At 47.1% G+C, this 21,855-nt stretch overlaps 2 protein-coding genes across 8 annotated transcripts in view; one reads left to right on the top strand and one right to left on the bottom strand.

Moving 5' to 3' along the window:
* The first annotated feature begins 262 nt into the window (after positions 1–262).
* Positions 263–14,591, top strand: LRRN4 (leucine rich repeat neuronal 4). 2 transcript variants are annotated; one of them, XM_078371326.1, is made up of 5 exons: positions 263–426; positions 1,490–2,143; positions 3,349–3,553; positions 9,645–9,782; positions 12,125–14,591. In XM_078371326.1, the coding sequence occupies exons 2-5, from the start codon at positions 1,495–1,497 to the stop codon at positions 12,996–12,998; spliced, it is 1,866 nt and encodes a 621-aa protein (XP_078227452.1). In that variant the 5' UTR covers positions 263–426; positions 1,490–1,494; the 3' UTR covers positions 12,999–14,591. The 2 variants fall into 2 exon arrangements, with proteins under 2 accessions (XP_078227452.1, XP_002747388.4); XM_002747342.6 differs by having other exon boundaries at positions 11,774–13,951.
* The window catches only part of CRLS1 (cardiolipin synthase 1), a 33,982-nt gene continuing 26,075 nt past the window's right edge, over positions 13,949–21,855 (bottom strand). For all 6 annotated transcript variants that reach the window (XM_008995727.5, XM_002747341.7, XM_054255209.2 and 3 more), the window contains exons 6-7: positions 19,559–19,650; positions 13,949–17,122 (exon numbers count right to left, since the gene is read on the bottom strand). In XM_008995727.5, coding sequence (XP_008993975.1) covers positions 17,038–17,122; positions 19,559–19,650 — 177 coding nt within the window. In that variant the 3' untranslated portion in view covers positions 13,949–17,037. The remainder of the gene's footprint in view (positions 17,123–19,558; positions 19,651–21,855) is intronic.

Raw genomic sequence — 21,855 nt, 5'->3', positions numbered from 1 at the left:
GAGAGGTGACAGTGCTGGTCTGCCTCACGGCACTCCAGCAGCCCTCAGCGCTGACTCCTTTCATTTCTCCTGCCTGGGAAAGGTGGTGTTAGGAGAGGTGAAGATGGGGAGGGCTAGGAGGAGGTGCCAAGCCTGGGAAGGGGCAGGCACAGGCCCTAGTGGAAGAGGAGGGAGCTGAGCAATGAGGGTGTCAGCTAAAGCCAACAGTGTCTTGATGGGAAAGGAGGGGCATGGGAAAGGCTGGAGTGTCTCAAGCCCTCTCAGTGGATGGGGGTTGTGGGAGAGAGGCAGCTTGGAGACCGGCCTCCCTGTGGAGTTCAGAGCTGAGTTGCTGTCCAAATCACTGGTCCCTGGAATCTACAAAACAGAACTGAGAACTGCAGAGGTGCATCCAGAGGAACCGCACTCCAAAAGGACCACTTTCAGGTGAGCACGACACACTGCTGGACGCACACGCTCCTGGCTTCAGGTTCCAAGATCTTCTCACTGCCTTTGCTCCCAGCTAGCAGTAGGGAGACCCTTCCCCTGGAGCCTGCGTGGTTGCTTGGAGCCAACTGCTGGTTGGCTCAGAGAGCTGAGCAGGAATATACATCTGCAGTCATGAGGGATATCGAGCAGTGACCTCATGGTCAGCCCCTGGTTAACAGCATCATTGCCACTCCCAAGCAAACTCATGGCTGCTGGATCTACCTCAGCTTGATCCCCCAGCCGACCTGTGCAACCCTAGGTACCCTAGAAACTCCACGACTAGCAGCCTTCAGCCATCCCTTCTGGGCAGGGCTAATACTGGGGGCTCTGGATTCTGCTGGAACCACATGGGACCCGGAAATGCTTGGCTGCAGGGTCTCCGGGGTCCACAGGGCTTGGGCTTCCAGGGCTGCTTTCTTCTGAAGGCAACCCTGAGCATCCTCCCAAGAAACGGACCCCAGGACTTGTTTTAGGCAAACTAGGATTCCCCTGTGGTTAGGCAGTTCTAAAGGAGAAAAGCGGCGTAACTGAGAGCTGATGGACTGACAAAAATCTTCCTCCAGTCCATGTTTCTATTTAAGCAGAGGTTCTTCCTGAGGGCATTCACTTTTATGGATCAGTGACTGTTTACCTGGGGAGAGTTTGCAGCAGTAAAAGGGGGCATCCCTTTCCTGCAGAAGCTCACAGGATGGGGATACATAAACAGAGGGAGTTACGGAGAGATTCAGGCCCAGACTGGACCGATGAGGAAGGCATCCCTCCCACAGAAAGAGGGAAAGGCATCCCTGAGCGGGAAGAGCAGGCGGTACCACGGCGCTCCTGGGGGAGACGATAGGGCAAAAGCAGACGGGGGGAAGTCGCTGCACACTAGGCGACTCTGGGAACGTCTCGCTGCCCTTCAGGGAACATCCAGGGCCTGTGCTCCTCCACAGGGCCCTTGGGGTGGGGGTGGGACGCGCATCTGCCCCTTTGTTCGGGGGTTCCTGTGGATTTAATGAGCGTCCTGCTGTTCTCTCCCCAGAGGCCATGCGGCCAGCCCTGCTGCTGCTGCTGCTGCTGCGCACCAGCTGGGCAGACCCTCCGCAGGAGAGGGTCCCGCTCTTCCGGGTCACTCAGCAGGGCCCCTGGGGGAGCAGTGGCAGCAACGCCACCGACTCGCCCTGCGAGGGGTTGCCCGCCGCGGAGGCGACGGCCTTGAGCCTGGCGAACCGCAGCCTGGAGCGCCTGCCCGGTTGCCTACCGCGCACACTGCGCAGGCTCGACGCCAGCCACAACCTGCTGCGCGCCCTGAGTGCGTCGGAGCTCGGCCACCTGGAGCAGCTGCAGGTGCTGGCCCTCCGCCACAACCGCATCGCCGCGCTGCGCTGGGGCCCGGGCGGGCCGGCGGGGCTGCACACCCTGGACCTCAGCTGCAACCAGTTGGCCGCCCTGCCGCCTTGCGCCGGACCCGCGCTGAGCAGCCTCCGCGTCCTGGGGCTCGCCGAGAACCCGTTGCAGTCGCTGCAGCCCCGGACGTTCGCCTGCTTCCCTGCGCTGCAGCTCCTGAACCTCTCCTTCACCGCGCTGGGTCGCGGCCCCCAGGGTGGCATTGCCGAGGCGGCGTTCGCTGGAGAGGACGGCACGCCTCTGGCCACACTAGAGGTCCTGGATCTCAGCGGCACGTTCCTCGAGCGGGGTGAGTCCGGGTGTCCCGCGTTGTCAGCCGCTCTGAGCGCAGAGCCAGGCTGCGCGTTCACTCCTGGGGGCAGGACTGCGTTCTTCCTCGAGGGGTGACCCGGGTGCTCAGCTCGCAGCAGCATTTAAAACAAAACATACAAACAAAAAAACACCAGCTACATTTTTCGAGCAAGCGGGCCCAGTTTGAAGCGCCACACAGGAGTCACTTTCTTGAGTCCTAAGAGGTGGGAACCGTTACCATCTCCGTTTTACATATGAGGGACCCAAAGCCAAAGCACAGAAAGGTGAAACTCGCCTGTGGTGTCACAGCTCATTGAGCAAATCTGAACCCAGGCATTCTGGGAGAGCCCAAAACTTTAACCACGCGGTTCTACTGCTTCCCAGCATGGCTGGGTAAGTGCCTGTGGAATGGGGAAGTGAGTGCAGGCTTTGCGGCTGATTAATAGAAAAACCGAGCTGCAAACATGCAGTTAGCTGCGGTGACTGAGGCTTCAGCACTGTTTCATTGATTTCTCTACCTGGTTGGGCAAAACCGTTTCTGTGAATGTTGAATCACTCAAACAAGACACAGGAGAGTGGTGAGGATGACCGGTCTCCTGTTCATGGTGTTCTTTGATGCACAAGGTTGGTTATACTATTTTTTAAAAACACTTCACGAGTCTATAGCCACCTGTTCCATCACAGACAAAGAGAAAAAAACAGCTAGAATGGGGACTACAGAGGGGTAGGGGCACATTCTCCATTTGTTAAGAGAGCCACAGAATTAGGTTTCTGGGGCCCTTTGCCTCCATAATTATGTTCTGCTGAAGTTCCTGACTCCTGACAGACATCAGAGGGACGTCTGGTTATTTTCCATGGGAACTTTAATGAGAATGTGAGGCAGCAACAGACTTGGAGACAGTGTCCTGGGTTCAAGCCTTGTCTCTGCCCCTTTCCAGTTATGTGGCCTTGGGCCAGTCAGTCCCCTCTCTAGCCTTGACTCAGATTGGAAGAAGGAAGGACTGATTTTCCCTGAGCGCCCTTCCAGCTGAAATGGCCACGCTTCTGTGATTCCCAGAGCTGCTGACTGTGCCAGTGCTCAGCAATGACCTTCACTACTCACTCTGCCACTCTTTTTCTTTCCTCCTTCTGTCCTTCATGCCATGCTGGCCTCCTGGGTTTGTGCCTCCTGGAGTAGTGGGCAGTTTCCCCTTTGTGTTTCAGTTGAGTCAGCGTGGCTCAGAGACCTGCCAAAGCTCACATCCCTCCACCTGAGGAAGATGCCTCGGCTGACGACCCTGGAGGGGGACATTTTCAAGATGACCCCCAACCTGCGGCAGCTGGACTGTCAGGACTCGCCAGCACTTGCTTCTGTTGCCACACGTATCTTTCAAGACACCCCGCAACTACAGGTCCTTCTGTTCCAGAAGTAAGTGCTTCAGAGGCACATCTCTTAATCGCATGACTGATTTTTGCCCATTATACTATGTTGAATTTTACAGAACAAACCAGACCTTAATTTTGCTCCCACTGCTCTTCTAAATCCTCTCTGGGGCTTTGTTTTTCCCCACCCTTTGGGTGATATCTTGGGCAGGCCCCAGAGAGTCCACGCAGCCATCTAGCCTTGCAACTCAGTCCCGTCCAGAGCAGTATTAGAGCACAAAACGCCTATGCCTTTAAAGTTAATTTTAAGCCCAGACTTAGAAATTTACAGCAGGAAGAGGCAAGGAGGACCTCAGATCTCCTCTCTGTCTGGGTCCACCTTCTTCTGCACATGTCATGCAAGTTCAGTCCCTGTCAGAATTTGAGTGGGTCTAGGGATGAAAGTATTGATATTTTCCGAAAATCCCTGGGAGGTCTAGGGGCAGGTCTTGCTACTCCTGTTTTACACAGTCACTGAAGATGGAATTATTCTTCTAAAAGGATGAACAGTTTTTCAAAGCAAAGTCAGAAGCATTCACTCATTCTATCCTTTATTCAATGAATAGCTATTGAGCACACAATGTTGTGAGGGGAAATTCTTTATGTCTCTGGCTCAGACTCCTTTGAGTTCGATAAAAACCCAAGAACTGTGTAAAGTGCTGGGATACAAATATCAAGTAGTTTCTTTATCTGAATAATAGAGCTATAACAATAACACTTCGCTTTGGGTCTTTTCATGAGAAAAAAAGCATATGGTTTATGTAGAGCACTTAGCTCAGTGCCTGGCACATGGTATTGGTCCTATACAATTAGTGAAGAAGATGGTGGTGGTCTTAATGGTGATGCTGATGGGGATGACAGTGACGGTGATGGTGTTGATGCTGGTTGATGTCAGTGATGTTGATGGCACTGGTAGTGATGATGATGGTGATGATGATGAGTGGTGGTGCTATTTATAATGCCGAGGATAGTGACGATTGTATGATATAATAGTGGTGGTGAGGCCGGGCATGGTGGCTCATGTGCGCCTGTAATCCCAGCACTTTGGGAGGCTGAGGTGGGTGGATCACCTGATGTCAGGAGTTCGAGACCAGCCTGGCCAACAGGGTGAAACCCCATCTCTACTAAAAAAAAAATACAAAATTAACCAGGTGTGGTGGCATGAGCCTGCAGTACCAGCTGCTTAGGAGACTGAGACAGGAGAATCGCTTGAACCTGGGAAGTGGAGGTTGCAGTGAGCCGAGATTATGCCACTGCACTCCAGCCTGGGCAGCAAGAGCAAAAGTTCATCTCAAAAAACAATAACAACAACAACAAACAAGCTAGTGGTGGTGAGAACACTGACAGCGACAATGGTGATGTGACAGTGGTGGTGATATTAATAAAGATAATTATGTTGATGGTCATGATGACTTTGGTGATAGTGACAATGACAGCATGGCCACTGCTTTCAGGGAGCTCACAGTTCAATATAGGCAGCAGACATCTGCCATTTATAATACATCATGATCTAGAGCAGAGACACACACCATGTGCTGTTATTAGGCAGGTGGGGGTAATGATCCATCAGACCGGATCAGAGAGGCTTCTTCAGGAACAGCATGATTGATCCATATCTCAAAAGACAAGTCCAAGCTCATCAAGTGAATGTCAGAGGAGAAAGGCCATCCAGACCCAAAAGAGCAAGCATCCCAGGTTCTGCAGTGGTGACCACTTCTGCTCATCCGCTGCTTGTCAATTCACTGCAATCTGACTACCCACATCAGCTGCCAAGTCAGTGGACACATCTGTCTATGGAGCCTGTTGTTTATTTCCTCCCTCTGGACGTTCTGTTTTTTGGCCCCAGTATGCTGCCCTGCTGCTTCTCCAGCCTTCCTGGCTAGGCAATCTTAATGTCCTTACCTATTTCCACTTATAACGTGCAGGTCATTTGTTACCGGATGCACTACTCCAGCACCGTCCCCTTCCCTCAAGCCTGATACATCCTCCTCCATCTCTGTGCTGAGGATGCTTAGTTGAATATCTCTAGCCAAGGCCTTCTGATGAGCCCCAGAATCGAGTATCTAATTGCCTGCAGGATAGTAAAGATCTATGAGGCATCCAGTGGAAATGTTCCATAATAATAACATGGACCTCTTGTACCCTGGCAGGCATAGTTCTAAGCATATATGAAAGTATTTACTCTTGCAGCAGTCCAGACAGGGAGGATTCAATCATTATTCCCATTTCACAGACGAAAGCACTGAGATACAGAGATGTTGAATAACTTTCCTCAGTTCTCATAGTTAGTAAATAGCAGAATCAGAATTTGAGCCCAAGCAGTTTGGCTCCACATCTGATACCTGAAACACAATGCTGCATCAGACTGAAGCCTGGAGGAGGAGAGTCTGAGCCAGAGGCACAAATACTATTAAGATGATATTTGAAGCCAAAGGAGTTCATGAGATCACCAGGGAGAGAGTATAGAGAGATGAGGTCCCAGAACTGAGCCTTAAAGAACCCCAACTTTTTTTTTTTTTTAGAAGGTGTCTCTAACTGTCGCCCAGGCTGGAGTGCAGTGGCTCAATTTCGGCTCACTGCAACCTCCGCTTCCCAGGTTCAAGCGATTCTCCTGCCTCAGCCTCCTGAGTAGCTGGGATTACAGGTAGCTGCCACCATGCCCAACTAATTTTTTGTATTTTTAGTAGAGACGGGGTTTTACCATGTTGGCCAGGCTGGTCTTGAACCCCTGACATTGTGATCTACCTGCCTCGGCCTCCCAAAGTGCTAAGATTACAGGTGTGAGCCACCGCGCTTGGCCGAACCCCAACTCTTAATGTCAGGATGAAGCAAAACCAGGAAAGGAGACCAAGAATGTATGACCAGTGAGGTAGCAGAAAACCAGGAGAATGTGATGTCCTGGAGGTCAAGAGAAGAGAGTGCTGAAGGAGGGAGGAGTGGTTGGCAAGATCATCAGGAGCCCGGTCAGCTGAGAATGGGCAGGGGCCCAGGATTTGGCAAAATGTGGGACATCAGCAACTTTCATTCCCAAGGGAGCCAGGTGAAAGGGGCAGATGAGTCATTGCAGGTGTCAAGTCCCACTCATCCCATTTCCATCCCCAGCAGATCCTGTGCCAGCCCTCTTCCCTTTGACCTTTTAGGGCAGCTCTGGATCAAGTCCTCTCATTTCCCATCATCTTCCTGTCTTCTAACACGTTTCCCATCATCACGGGCCCCATTTTAGAGCAAGGCAGTCTTATTTTCATTTATAGTTTGTACTCTTCGACAGTCTGGTGAAGTCTGCGTGTGGGTCCACTCTTTTTTTTTTTTTTGAGATGGAGTCTCACTCTTGTCACCAGGCTGGAGTGCAGTCGTACGATCTTGGCTCACTACAATCTCCACCTCCCCGGGTTCAAGCTATTCTCCTGCTGCAGCCTACTGAGAAGCTGGGATTACAGGCATGTGCCACCACACCTAGTTAACTTTTCTGTATTTCACCATGTTGGCCAGGATAGTCTCAATCTCCCAACCTCATGATCCACCTGCCTTGGTCTCCCAAAGTGCCGGGGTTACAGGCATGAGCCATGGCGCCCGGCCATGGTTCACTCGTATCAGAAGAGTGATGCGTGTGTGTGTGTGTGTGTGTGTGTGTGTGTGTGTGCGCGCGTGCGTGCACTTCTTTATCACCTTAAGTGACAAAATCTACCAGTAAGTCTAATATCTTTCATTGTTTTAATGATTGTAAATAACATGGAACTCCTGGAAAGTGACATGGAAAAATATCTGCAATTTCTAGTAGCAGTTCTCCAATATAAATTATTTAGGAGAGCAAATGGGGACTTCTTCCACACTAGGGCCCTGTCAGATGTAGGGAATACCCGAATGTGACATGCATCAGCAACCAGCCAGGCTCTGTCCTTCCTCAGCATGTGGACTTTATCACATGTAGGTGGCATTGGGTGGCAGAAAGAACCACCGAAGTGCATTGTACCTTATCCTCTAAGAAGGTACAAGAATTTTCCTTTCTACATGTTCTACATGTTAGAGCAAGTAATATGCTGTCTGCCTCACTAAGTTTTCATAATGATGACAATGAGACAATGTAGGTAAAGGATTCAGCAGTGTTACTCCAAACAATATGTAATCCTCTTCCACTTCAGGGGAAAAAAGCATTTCCTTTGCACAAAAAAATAGATTGAACTCTCATTCTAAGATTTCCATTCTAGCTATGTAAAATCTGCAAAAAAAACCACACACACACACACACACACACACACACTTGTATATGCAAGTATGGCTCAAGTTTTAATGTAAATGGCACACACACATACATTTGGTGTTCCTGAGGTGACTGTCACTTTCCCACTGGCCAGAAGTGATAGAGCAGAACATTTCCCCAGAGTAGTAGGAGGCAGGTTCCCAGGGGATAAAGGAAGGCCAGCCTTTGGTCAGAAGAGACTTGATGGTACAATGCAGCTCCCATTCCCCATGATGAATTATAACTCAGTATGTGTAAAGGAGGCAAAATCTGAGAGGTTCAGGAGACTCCAGAAGTGGAACACTCCGTGAGATTCTGGGGAAGAAAGAAGGGAGGTAGGAGCAGATCTGCCGCTGCTAGGTATGGCAGACTATAAGCAAAAATGGCCTCAGTAATTTCTCCCATCCCTGTACGCACATCTCTTTCCAACATGATTGCAGCACCTCCTATATATATATATATATTTTTTTTTTAATTTAAATTATTTAGAGGCAAGGCTGCAGTGCAGTGGCACAATCATGGCTTACTGTAACCTCGAACTCATGGGCTCAAGCAATCCTCCCAGCTCAGCCTCCTAAGTAGCTGGGACCACAGGTGTACTCCACCACACCTGGCTAATTGTTAAATTTTTTTCTGTAGAGATAGGGTCTTGCTATGTTGCCCAGGCTGGTCTGAAACTCCCAGCTGCAAGTGATGTTCCGACCTTGGCCTCCCAAAGGGCTAGGATTACAGGCATGAGCCATCACACCAGGCCCCATATTTCAAGGAGTCTATTGTTCTACCTCTTGAAGCTGGGCTTGGCCTTGTGATTTGCTTGGCCAGTGAGACATTAGCAAATGTGATGTAAGCAGAAACTAGAAAGCAGTGGAGCACTGGAGCCTGCCCTCTCCTGCCATTGGGGGTCCCTCCACAACCATGTGAACAAGCCCAAGCTAGCCTCTTGGGTGATGACAGACACATGGAGAGAGGTTCCAGCACACCCGATTGAGGCTTAGACGTGAGGCCATCCCAGATCATCTGGTCCCAGCTGAGCTAATCCAGACCACAAGAACCACTGAGCCAACCCACAGAATCATATGAAAGAATAAATATTTATTGTTTTAAGTTACTAAGTTTGGGGGATATGCTCTACTTAGCAAGAGTTCACTGATGCACTTAAATGAAGCATCTTCCAAAGGACTGTCATTGAATGTCACCAGCCATAGGCAATAATATTGGTCCATGATAACAACATCTACTTGTATGTAGAGATTTGCATTTACAAACACTTTCATCATCACACATTCTTTTGGTTGTTGTTTGTTTTTTGAGACAGGGTCTCACTCTCTTGCTCAGACTGGAATGCAATAGCATGACCTTGGCTCTCGCAACCTCCACCTCCCAGGCTCAAGTGATTCTCCTGCCTCAGCCCTCCAAGTAGCTGGGATTACAGGCATGCCACTACCGCCTGGCTAATTTTTGTATTTTTAATACAGACAAGGTTTCACCATGTTGGCCAGGCTGGTCTCAAGCTGTTGATCTCAAATAATCCACCCACCGTGGCTTCCCAAATTGCTGGGATTACAGGTGTGAGCCACTGTGCCTGGCCAACACACACTCTTTTTGATATAACCATTGGTCATGAAAATATTGTCCCCAGTTGATGAGGTATATTTCCTGTTAGGTTGGTATCTCCATTTTACAACAGAGGACAAAAAATGAAGTCCGAGGTCATTAAGAGTTTTGCCCGAAGCAGTATTCTCCAACCCCTATCAGAACAGTTCTGACACCATGGGCATGGTTCTGATACCATGTGTCTCTGGGAATATCTTTGATTCAAATGTAAAAAACTGACTTAATTGATTTTTTGTATGTATTTCAGCTGCAACTTGAGTTCCTTCCTTCCTTGGACCCTGGATTCTTCCCAGATCCTAACAGTCAACCTCTTTGGCAACCCCCTCACTTGCAGCTGTGACTTGTCTTGGCTCCTCATGGATGCAAAGAGAACTGTCCTAAGCAGGTAACACATTTACAAAGCAGATGACTGAGAGGTGAGGGTCAGCCTTCAGGAGCTGAAGTTCTCCAGCTTACGTCTTGCTCTCGTGACCATGCTGGGCACTTTGGCCATGTTGGGCTGAACAGCCTCCCCCATGTAGTTATATTCAGGGACCCAGGTGATGGAAGCTGCCTCCATTCCAGCCAGCCAGAAGGGGCAAAGGACATGGAGGAGCAGACATGGGAGGTTTTTAGTGAGCCAGGCTGGGAGGTGATACTCCTCACTTCCACTCACATTCATTGGCCAGGAGCCACATCTACCTGCAAGGGAGGCTGGGAAGTGTAGTCCGGCTTAACCACTGGGCCCTACTGAATCCTCAAGATGGAATCTGGCCTCCTGCTCCTGATTTATCCAGTCTTAGGTCCATGGGCTTACAGAGCTCACCTGGGAAATTCCTGTAATTGCTATTGGCTAGAAGAGCTGTTTATGCAGTGGGGAGCCACATCTAGGCTGACCACCAGGAGACAGTGGGAGCTGGGAGGCTGGGAACACCCCTCGTCCCGAGTGCTTTCAAACCAGTTCTACCAGGCAACCACTACACCTTGGGAGGCAACCCCTGCCACCCCACCCCCACCATTCTGCAGGATTCTTTTTGTTTGTTTGTTTGGAGATAAGGTCTTGCTCTGGTGCCCAGACTGGAGTGCAGTGGTGCGATCATGTCTCACTGTAGCCTCAGCCGCCTGGGTTCAGTGATCATCCCTCAGCTGCTGGAGTAGCTGGGACAACAGGTGCAAGCCACCATACCCAGTTAATTTTTTTATTTTTATTTTTGTAGAGATGGGGTCTCACCATGTTACCCAGGCTGGTCTGAAACTCCTGACTCAAGGGATCCTCTCATCTGGGCCTCCCAAAGAGTTGGGATTATAGGCATGAACCACCACGCCCAGCCAAGATTCTTTTCTCATCTCCCACCCAAGTCCAGCTGTGAAGTGGGGCTCAGTCTGCCCCCCAACCCCACATTGCCTCCAAAGAGAAGCTCCTAGGCCCTTTGCAGTCAAGGGTCTCATCACCGTATTAATGATGAAGCTGACAGTACAGGCTCTGCAGCCAGAGAGTCCAGCTTCATCCTACTTAGCACTATTTTATTTTTTTTTAGAGACAGGGTCTTGCTCTGTTACCCAGGTTGAAGTGCAGTGGCATGATCATGGCTCACTGCAGCCTCAAACTCCTGGGCTCAAGCAACCCTCCTGCCTCGCTCTAGTAGCTGGGACCACAGCCATGTGCCACCATACCTGGCTACGGTTTTTTTGTTTTGGTAGAGACGAGGTCTCACTATGTTGATCAGGCTGGTCTCTAAGTCCTGGCCTCCAGTGATCCTCCTACCTAGGCCTCCCAAAGTGCTAGGACTCCAGGCATAAGCCACTGTGCCTGGCCTACTTACTACTGTTGATTTGACCTGAGTTATTTCACCTCTCTGAATTACTTTGGCCTCTTCCCTCTCATCTGTAAAATGGGGTAATAGAGTCTCCCGCATAAGTAGTGCAGACCACATTACTTGACACAGTAGAGTGTGAAGAATAGGCACCTAGCACGTGGTAAGCACTCAGAAATGGTACCTATAGTATAAGTACGGTTTTCGTTGCTAGTGCTTACTTGCCAGGAAGCAGACAGGTGAGAACAAAATGACAGCCGACACTCAGAGAATCTGGACTCTCTCTCACAATGCTTGCCCCAGTGTAGGCTCTGCCATTGCTAGCTGATGTCTTGGGCAACTAGTCCCTCCTTCTAAACTTCTGTTTGCTTCTCTGCCCAATGGGAGTGAGGACAGGAGCTTCCTCCAAAGGTTTCCCAGAATCAGTGAGGTGATGATGTGTGCAGCATGTGTGCCCTGAGGTGCCTGGCAGAGATGCACTGATGGGCTTGGCAGGTAGTTATGCCAGCAATGAAAACTCAAAGCTCTGCACAGACACATCCCTAAAGCCAGACGTCTTCTAACTGGTTGGCCTCCCCTCCAGGGCAGCAGACACTGTATGCACAACAGCTGCGGGATCCAGCGGCCCCTTCTCAGCCTCCCTGTCACTCTCCCAGCTGCCTGGAGTGTGCCAGTCTGACCAAAGCACCACCCTCCGGGCTTCATACCTACCCTGGTTTGACCCCTCCACCTACGCACAGGGTCCCACCCTCATGCCCAGTGCAGCTCCCGACAACCAACCTGCAGGAGGCCAGCAGAATGTCTCCAAGGCCCCTACCGCCCCTGTGGGCTCCCGCTCAATAGCTGCATGGCTGCACAGTGATGCAGGGGAGGGCACTGCCCCCTCCACGACCAACTCTGTAGCAGGTCACAGCAACTCCAGCGTTTTCCCCAGGGCTGCCAGCACCACCAGAACCCAGCAGCGAGGAGAACATGCCCCCAGCCTTGTCCTTGAGCCTGACATCTCAGCTGCCTCCACCCCACTAGCCAGCAAGCACCTCGGCCCCTTCCCTACCTCATGGAACCACATACACTCACCTCGGCCCGGCCAGAGGGCACAAGCCACCCCCCAGGTCCCCAACCCAACTCCTTCCGAGGGCGGGATTCCAGTCTTCCTGCTGGATGACTACAGTGAGGAGGAGGAGGGGACGAAGGAGAAGGTGGGAGCGCTTTACCAGGACATCTCCTGTGATTACCACCCCTGCAAGCACCTGCAGACCCCGTGTGCGGAGCTGCAGAGGCGCTCGCGGTGCCGGTGCCCCGGCCTCAGCGGGGAAGACACCATCCCAGACCCGCCCAGGCTGCAGGGGGTGACGGAGACCACGGACACGTCGGCGCTGGTCCACTGGTGTGCCCCCAACTCAGTGGTGCACGGGTACCAGATCCGCTACTCTGCGGAGGGCTGGACGGGGAACCAGTCGGTGGTGGGGGTCATCTACGCCACAGCCCGGCAGCACCCTCTGTACGGGCTGTCACCAGGCACCACCTATCGCGTGTGCGTGCTGGCAGCCAACAGGGCGGGCCTGAGCCAGCCGTGGTCCTCGAGCTGGAGGAGCGCGTGCACCACCTTCACCACCAAGCCCAGCTTCGCGCTTCTGCTAGCGGGGCTGTGCGCTACTAGCGGCCTGCTGCTCGTCAGCACCCTGGTGCTGTCCGCGTGTCTCTGCAGGCGGGGCCGGACGCTCCGCCTGCAGCGCTGCGACACACACTTGCTGGCCTACAAAAACCCGGCCTTTGACTACCCGCTGGGGCTCCAGACCGTCAGTTAGGCCAGCTTCTGGGCTAATGCCTCCAATCGAACTGGATCTGAGCGCAGAAAGGAAGATACAGAGTCAAAAGCGACCGTATCCGCTCCTAGGGTTTCTAATTCCCGTGAAGCTAGAATGCCTTGGGCACACATGGAACTTGCCCCATTGAGTTTCTCAGTCCAAGGAACAAATGCCCTCCCTTCCTTCTACTTCACTCTCTGTTCCCAGAAACCTGATGGTAGAGGCCAGATCACTCCCACTGCCGCGGGCCTTCTTGTGTGTTGTTTCATTTGGGGTTTTCAGCATCAGTGCCCCTCTACCCAGTGCAATAGTGTATGGAAGGAGGAAGGGGTGAAACAGGGAAATTGCATAACCCAGCCTCCTGGGCCATGTTAGAAATCACATCCTCACGTCTTTCCAGCGGAAGCTCCTTCATGATCAAACTCTGGCTGAGGCATAATCAGCTCTGTTAATTCAAGAAATCAATTCCAGTGGATTTCCAGTTCCAGTTCCTGAGAGCCAGGACAAGGGGGAGGGCTAGTGGTTGCTTCATAAGGGCTTCTGGGTTTATTAGTTCCATTTCAGGACATGGCAAGAACATGTATTTCCACCTGTACAGTTAAAACCAGTTTTCTGGCAACGTCTGTCAAACACAGGGAAAGGCTATTCTTTAAAATCAGTGTTACTGCATTCCACCTACGACTACATGGACAAATGAACTTTACATTCATTTTTTAGGAAGCATAAACTTTTGGAAATATTTTTTCTTAATTAGAGGGAAGAAATGAGCAAAAGAGAACCCCAGGCTCTAGCTAGAAGCCAAAGAGTTTCTCTGCCATAATTACATCAATGCCTCAATAATTTGTGTCTTCATGTGGGATGCATCCACTCTATCCTCTACTTTTTCACATTTATACAAACTCAGGGGAAAAATGGTTCTGTGAAATTATAATTAAAGCCATATTTCTAGATTTTAATTTTCAACATCAGCATTTATTAATTTCCTGCAGCTGCTGTAACAAATTACCACGAACTAGTAAAACTGGCTTAAAACAACAGAAATTTATTTTCCTACAGTTCAGGCCAGAAATCCAAAATCAAAGTATCAGAGGGGTTTTTCCCTCCTCTCTTAGCTTCAGACGGTCAGCAGCAATGCTTGGTATTCCCTAGCTTGCAGACATCATTCCAGTCTATCCCTCCATCATCTCACACATTCTCTGTCTCTCTGTTCACATTTCCCTTTTCTTACCAAAAAACCTAGTTATTGGGTTAAGGCCCACTGTGATCCAGTATGACCTTGTCCTAATTTGATTGCATCTAAAAAGACCCTATTTCCAAATAAGGTCACAGATACAGTACTGAGGGTTTGAACTTGAACATATCTTTCTTGGGAGACACAATTCAACCCACAATAGCATTTACTTCTACTGTAAGAAGAAAAGAAATCAAGTTTGAATCCCATGTATGTTTTGTTTCCACACCAAGCTGCAGAAGCTAAAACTGAATTGCACTATATATTTACAGTGTGTGAAGTTTTGAAAGAGCTTCTCTTACCCAAACTTTAAGCTAGATCCCTAGTTTCATCACAAATATAACCAAGATAATTGGACTAAATGATTTCAAAGATCTCTGCCAGCTGTTGCACAAAGCTATGATGTTAGTTGTGGGCTTGTAAAAAAAAAAATACACACAAAAAAACAAAACTGCAAAGCAAGGTCGGTGTGCACCTGTAATCCCAGCTCCTCGGGAAGCTGAGGTGAAAGGATTGCTTGGGCTCAGGAATGAAGCCCCCATTCCAACACACTGCCAAAGCCAAAAATCTAATGACTACAGAAATGTAATTAAATACCACTAATGTTTATTTTTAAGCTTACTATCAAGATTAAGTCTATTCTGTGAAGACACTGAAATGAATTTTCATCATTTTTGAGTCTATATGCAAGTATATATTCAGACATGTCTAATATAATTTCAATGTTTTATAACAATTCAGAATCCAAAAGCCTGAGGAGACTTGGACCATTTTCCTAAGGTTGAAATGGACAAAGTTTATTAACCAGAGCCAGATTGAGACCTTAATAATAAAGAGATTATGGGTCCAACCCATAAGTCACTCCAAATGGCATCAACACTAAGCCATAAATAAGCATAACAAGGTGCAAAGTTCTAAATTTTCCCATTAACTACTTCAAGTCCTCCCTTTTTAAAACATTATTCTTATGTGGTTTACCTGTCACTAATGCAGAGACTCACTCAGTGTGCATCTTGGGTGGTTGCACAGTGGGAAGTTCACCTTATTAACAATAACGATATTCTCCAGAGAGCGAGAATAGCCAGCTACGTGCCCCACTTCTCCGCCTTGTCAACCCCCTCCATCTGATTCAATGGCAGGCAGTGTCCCTGGCTGCAGGCTTCGGTATGCTCCAAGCCAAGTGCAGCGCAGCTGCTGGTCTGAGAACAAAGAAGCCAGGACCAGCAAGCCACAGAGGGACACTGGTACAGAATGCCTGGCCAAGAGGGGTGGGTTTTACTTACAGCCTCCCATTCTAATTTAATGCAGCTCAACAGGCTGAGAATGGGTAATCTCACGGCAGGATTCCGTAATAGGCTTGGATTAAAACCAGGGACAATGGGCAGCAGTAGGCCTCTACTCTTAAGCAGCAGCAACCAGTTACCACCGGACATGGTCTTCTTCTCCCCTTCCCCATAGCCCACATTCTCCTAAACATTAGGTGTAGCAAAAATGTCTTTTAAAGCCAGATGGTCAACCTAATTATTTTTACAATTTAAGTGGAAGTGATGTACATAAACAGACTTTGTGAATCGGAAAACTTACGTAACAGCAAAGGAGAAGTATGTTATATGGAACAATCTGAGTTAAAGGTACAATTTTTTTGCAGCTCTTTTATTCCTTTAACTTCTTAACAAAAGAAGATTCTCCAAAGTTTAAAAAACCTTTGAAAAATATACAGCTTGATATTATTTACATTATATATGAGTACAGGTTCCAATATCAAACAAACATTGCTATGTCAGAAACACAGCGGAAGGCAGGATGTAACCCACTGCCTTTTAGATGCAACATGTTCTCCTATCTCAACTGCCTTTGTTGCCTGTTATCCTGATACTTAAAGTATTAGGCACCTGAGATTTTGGAAGACTACTGAAAATGAATTTCATACTTTCTATTCTGTTTGATTATTATCTTAAAAACCTACTGCATTTTAAATCTCTTTTATAACTTTACATCATTCACAACTAACTTCACTTTCATTATACCAAATGATCAGGTGTTAACTACATGAAAACTGTTAATGTATACACAGATCTAAAAATCAAACACAAAATGTATTGCCCAGTTGCGCAGGATATATATTTGAACCCCAAGACATTTCCTAGTATTTTGTGAGCAATCCAAAATTCATTTAGAAGAGAGGTGTCAACTCTGTCCATGCTATGGACTATGTTTTTTAAAAACATATAAAAAACACTGATGGCTGGATGCAGTGGCTCACACCTGTAATCCCAGCACTTTGGGAGGCCGAGGCAGGTGTATCACCTGAGGTCGGGAGTTTGAGACCAGCCTGACCAACATGGAGAAATCCTGTCTCTACTAAAAATACAAAATTAGCCAGGAATGGTGGTGCATGTTTGTAATCCCAGCTATTTGGGAGGCTGAGGGAGGAGAATCGCTTGAACCCGGGAGGCAGAGATTGCAGTGAGTCAAGATCACACCATTGTACTCCAGCCTGGGCAACAAGAATGAAACTCCATCTCAAAAGAAAAAAAAAATAGACAATGATTGATCTCTTATAAATTAATCAAGAAACCTGAGATTAAAAATTCTAAATTATGGTTTTATTTGTATTTAAAAATACATTGGAAATTCTGCATATGACCATGATCAAAGCTTATTTTCAATGCACATTACTTAAATTTTGGTTCTGACAAGTCCTTTTTCAAGCTGAACACCAAAATAGGGAAACTCTTGTAGATTTCCACGGACCCGATTGCCAATGATGCATATTGCTTCCTTGCTAGCGGTGATGGATGACTTTCATCAGTCTTTTATCACCTGCACAGTCTTCTGACCATAGTGATAGTAACTGTAAGCTGATGCAGCTGTGGTAAAAGCTGTACAACACCTTTTATAGAAGAAAAGAAATAAGATTTAGTTGTCAAGTCTAAAAAATAGTAGCAGTGGGAATAATAATGAATACATGTAAAAGATCTGTTTTCAAAGTAGAAAGGGCTCTGTGGCATAATTTTTCTTAACTACAAGAGTCTAAATACACTACTTTTCTTTAAGACCTCATTTGAATTAGTAATGTCAAACAAAATTATTCTAGGTAATGAGCCCTAAAAATTAATGCTACTATCAACAGTCGTTTTTACTCAGGCATCCTCTAGGTGTCTTACATCCTCATTGTATTCTTCCAACAACCTCATCCTCCAGAGGAGGAAATGGAAGACCCAGAGAACTTCCTCAAGGCTTATAACAGAACTATGTTTGAGCCTGACCTGGTTTCAACTCTAAAGACCATGTGCTCTTTCTACTGCCCCATGCTGCTCAGAGTACCAGACTCTATTTCCTGTAGCTTTTGAGAATTCTAAATATATCTGAGTCATTTTAAATAAATTTCAGCTTTCTTTACCAAATTACCCTTAACCAGATTCTCCTTGAAATGACATCACGTGATGCCCATGGCATGCTGAATGCCCACAACTAGAGGATTATTTTTTAGTGCACCCACATGCTTCTGCTTTTATTAGGTGAGGCAGAATCAAGATTCCCTTTTGTTGCATCTTGAACCTGTTCATGCCACTTTGATATTCTAAATTCATGCATAAACCAATGAAATACATGTGTTAGAAAAACTGCTATTTCTAACTGGATGTAGTGGCTCATGACTATAATCCTACCACTTTGGGAGGTCAAGGCGGGAGGACTGCTTGAGGCCAGGAGTTTGAGACCAGCCTGGGCAACACAGTAAGACCCTGCTTCTACAAAAAATAGTAACATAAAAAATTAGTAGCTGGGCACGGCGGCTCACACCTGTAATCCCAGCACTTTGAGAGGCCAAGGCAAGTGGATCAGTTGAGGCCAGGAGTTAGAGAGCAGCCTGGCCAACATGGCAAAACCCCATCTCTACTAAAAATACAAAAATTAGCTGTGTGTGGTGGCAGGCACCTGTAATCCCAGCTACTCAGGAGGTTGAGGCAGGAGAATTGCTTGAACCCGAGAGGCAGAAGTTGCAGTGCACAGAGATCAGGCCGCTGCACTCCAGCCTGAGCAACAGAGTAAGGCCCTGTCTCAAAAAAAAAAAAAAAAAAAAAGTTTAAATTAAAAAAAAATTAGCCAGGTGTGGTAGCACACACCTGTAGTTGCAGCTGCTCAGGAGGCTGAAACAGGAGGATCGCTTGAGGCCAGGAATTCAAGGTTACAGTGATATATGATCATACCACTGCACTACAGCCTGGGTGACAGAGCAAGACCCTGTCTCCAAAAAAAATGTTTTTAAAATTGCTACTTCTGAAAACTATACTGGATGCTTCAGAAAGACTCAATAGAGGTTACTTGACTAAAAAAAAAAAATACCGTCTTTTCATCAGTTCCTGGCGGGGGGAAATACTGTCAAAATAAAGATGCAAGATGACTGTGAAAAGACTGAGGAAAAAATTTAAACAGTTCTTAGACTGCTTTGCAAATGCTTTAAGTTCTTGCATCACCTTAAAGAAGAAGTAAAGAATGAAAATCAGAGAGGTTGGATTATGAATGTAGTTTATCCAAGGAAAAAGCTACCATTGATGGACCAACACTCAAAAAGCTGCCTTCCTACATCAGAGGGTATAAGATGAATCAGGAAAAATATACACTTCAATATTTTAGATTAAAATAAGAAGTTTAGAGTAGTTGTCATTTTTTAAAGATTGCCTGGCTTAACTGACTGTGATTAGCCACCACTTTCTGGTCCAGACTGCACCAAGCAAGATAATTTGAATTCTAGTTAAAAGTTTGCCAAAATATAATTCTCCAGTATCAAGGTGACACATTTTGAACTCTGAAAGCTTGAATTTGACACAGTTTTAAGATGATAAATAAGCAATTAATATAATAAAATTCCAGCTCCTTTCTCCAGTTTTCCCTCCTACGACACTCCTTTCAACAGGCTGCACTCCACTTCCCTACCCACTCTCCTACCCTCTGCCTTGGCTTAGGCCCTGTCTTTCACCTAGTGGCCTCCTCTCAGTCTCTTCCTACACAGTCCACCTACGCTTCATGCATCAAATGCCACTTCCTCCCTGAAACTTTCCCTCTTCTTCCTACAAAGTTATCTCTTCCTCCTCCAAAACCTTAACACATTATCAGTACTTTTTATCCCTTTTAATTTGCATAAAAGCTAACTTCTACATCCCATACTTGGCAGGAAGTCTCTTAAGAATGGTATCAATCACAGAACATAGCCACAGCTTTATCCAGTCAGTGTTCAATAGAGGCTGTAAGAATAAGGTCATTCTAGGGCTACCAGAGGAAGTCATTCTATTGACATTCTAAGCAAGTGATTCTAAATTTAGCTTACCACAGTATCTGAAGATAAATGCTGTCAGCATAGTTAAAAACGGGAGCTGCCAAAGAAGCTGCCACCAAGATTAACTGGACTGCTGTATTTACCTAAATAAAAAAAAGAAAAAGTTCTAAATGAATAGTGCCAACTGGACCCTATTTCAAGCTTTCAAGACAAAAGCACAGCCCATTACACTGTAACATGACATCCCTCAGCATGCTTGCTGTTCATCTACAATATCGCTGCCCAAGAAGCTGGCATTACAGGTGAGCACACACAAAAGGGTCAAATTCACTAAGGGCACAGCTGCCCTTTAGTAATGACAACTGTCAGAAATTACCACTACCTTAAATTCCTATGGCAACTCAAAAATGTTGCAAAATTATTTGCCTTTTTTCCAACTGCCCATTAAAATAGAATATGGAAATAATTAAGCTACCTCTTCATGGATAAAAGGGTAATGAGTTGGGTGACCTGCCTGCAGTCAGCCCACAACAGAACCAAAGCTGGAACCTAGATTTCCTGGGGCCTTATAAAACGCTCCTTTCACTTGTGTACCTGTCAAACCTTGTGAGGTTAGAAAACTAAAATGTTAAAGTGGCATGTTCTGAGAAAAAGAAGAGAAAAACATTAAAATGTACTCATCCCAGGACAGATGGAGTGTTCATGCCTGCAATCCCAGCACTTCAGGAGGCTGAGGCAGAAGCACTGCTGCTTAAGCCCAGGAGTTTGAAACCAGCCTAGGCAACGCAGCGAGATGCAAACTCTAAAAAAAATTTAAAAATTAGCCAAGCATGGTGGCATCCACCTGTACTCTCAGCTACTTGGGAGGCTGAGGTAGGAGGATAGCTTGGACTTGGGAGGTCAAGGCTGCAGTGAGCTATGATTATGCCACTGCACTCAAGGCTGGGCAGACAGAGCAAGACCCTGGTTCAAAGAAAAGGCACTCATCTCCATAAAAGAGCCTCTCTTGAGAAAGAAATGAGTAGTCTTCCCTACACTAAAAAACAGCACTGGAGAGAAAAGAAAACTGAGCAAGAAATATACTGGAGACTCCCTCTGTCATCATGAGAAGCATTCCATGGAAGAGTCTGAAAGCATGAAAAAGCGGGTGAAGCAGACAAATGTTCTATCACCCATTCAAGCAGCCTAATGACAAGGATTCTGCTTCATTTTAAGAAACAGTTAATAGCTAGGCGCAGTGGCTCATGCCTGTAATCCCGGCACTTTGGCAGGCCAAGGTGGGAAGATCACCTGATGTCAGGAATTCGAGACTAGGCTGACCAACATGGTGAAACCCCATCTCTACTAAAAAAAACAAACAAAAAAAATTAGCTGGGCATGGTGACACATGCAATCCCAGCTACTTGGGAGACTGAGACAAGAGAATTGCTTGAACCCGGGAGGTGGAGGTTGCAGTGAGCGGAGATCACATCACTGCACTCCAGCCTGAGCAACAAGAGCAAAAATCTGTCTCAAAAATAAAATAAAATATAACTGGGCAAGGTGGCTCATGCCTGTAATCCCAGTACTTTGGGAGGCCGAGGTGGGCGGATCACGAGGTCAGGAGATAGAGACCATGGTGAAACACCATGTCTACTAAAAATACAGTAAGTTAGCTGGGTGTGGTGGCACGCACCTGTAGAATAGCTTGAATCTGGGAAGCGGAGGTTGCAGTGAGCCAAGATTGAGCCACTGCACTCCAGCCTGGCCAAGACAGCAAGACTCCATCTCAAAAATACATACATACATACATACATACATACATACATACATACATACATACATAATTTTATCTAAAGAACTTCCTGTAAGTATAAGGTACTTGCCCTGTACCTCTTTAAGCCACTTTCCATATACTGCTACACTCAAATTGCTATACTTGATATAAATACAAGTCACTTGAAAAAAAAAACAAAAAAACCCTGTGCATGTAGGTAAAAGTCCACCTCAGGGAGTTCTGTATAAAAGCAATCACCCCTCTCTCCTAAAAATAATGAGCATTCTTAAACTATTAAATCCTTGACATTAAAGATGGGAAAAAAGAATGATTTGAGCAAACTTATCAAAGCTACTAAAAAACAGATATGGCTTGAGAAGCATTAATAGTATCCTTGTGGTGTGCAAAGACTGGCATATACTTGTTCTGAATGCTCAGGAAAACAGAATGGACAACTAAGAGTAGCAGTTGTTTATTAATGACCAAAACTTTCTCCTATCCCTTCTACTTGTCAATCCTGAAAATGAAAGGCCATTTAGTGTTTTTACCTTAGGGAGGGAGGCAGTGAAACCACAAGGGACTCTTCACAATC

Source organism: Callithrix jacchus, chromosome 5 (genome assembly GCF_049354715.1).
Source record: "Callithrix jacchus isolate 240 chromosome 5, calJac240_pri, whole genome shotgun sequence".
NCBI classification, from domain to species: Eukaryota; Metazoa; Chordata; class Mammalia; order Primates; family Cebidae; genus Callithrix; species Callithrix jacchus.
This window is presented reverse-complemented; position numbering and strand designations above follow the sequence as displayed.

Excerpts from the sequence above, each read along its gene's own strand:
- LRRN4 (XM_002747342.6), top strand. The coding sequence starts at position 1,495 with ATGCGGCCAGCCCTGCTGCTGCTGCTGCTGCTGCGCACCAGCTGGGCA. Across the intron at positions 3,554-9,644 it reads CAGGTCCTTCTGTTCCAGAA|CTGCAACTTGAGTTCCTTCC; the intron begins GTAAGTGCTTCA and ends TATGTATTTCAG. Across the intron at positions 9,783-11,773 it reads AAGAGAACTGTCCTAAGCAG|GGCAGCAGACACTGTATGCA; the intron begins GTAACACATTTA and ends CCTCCCCTCCAG.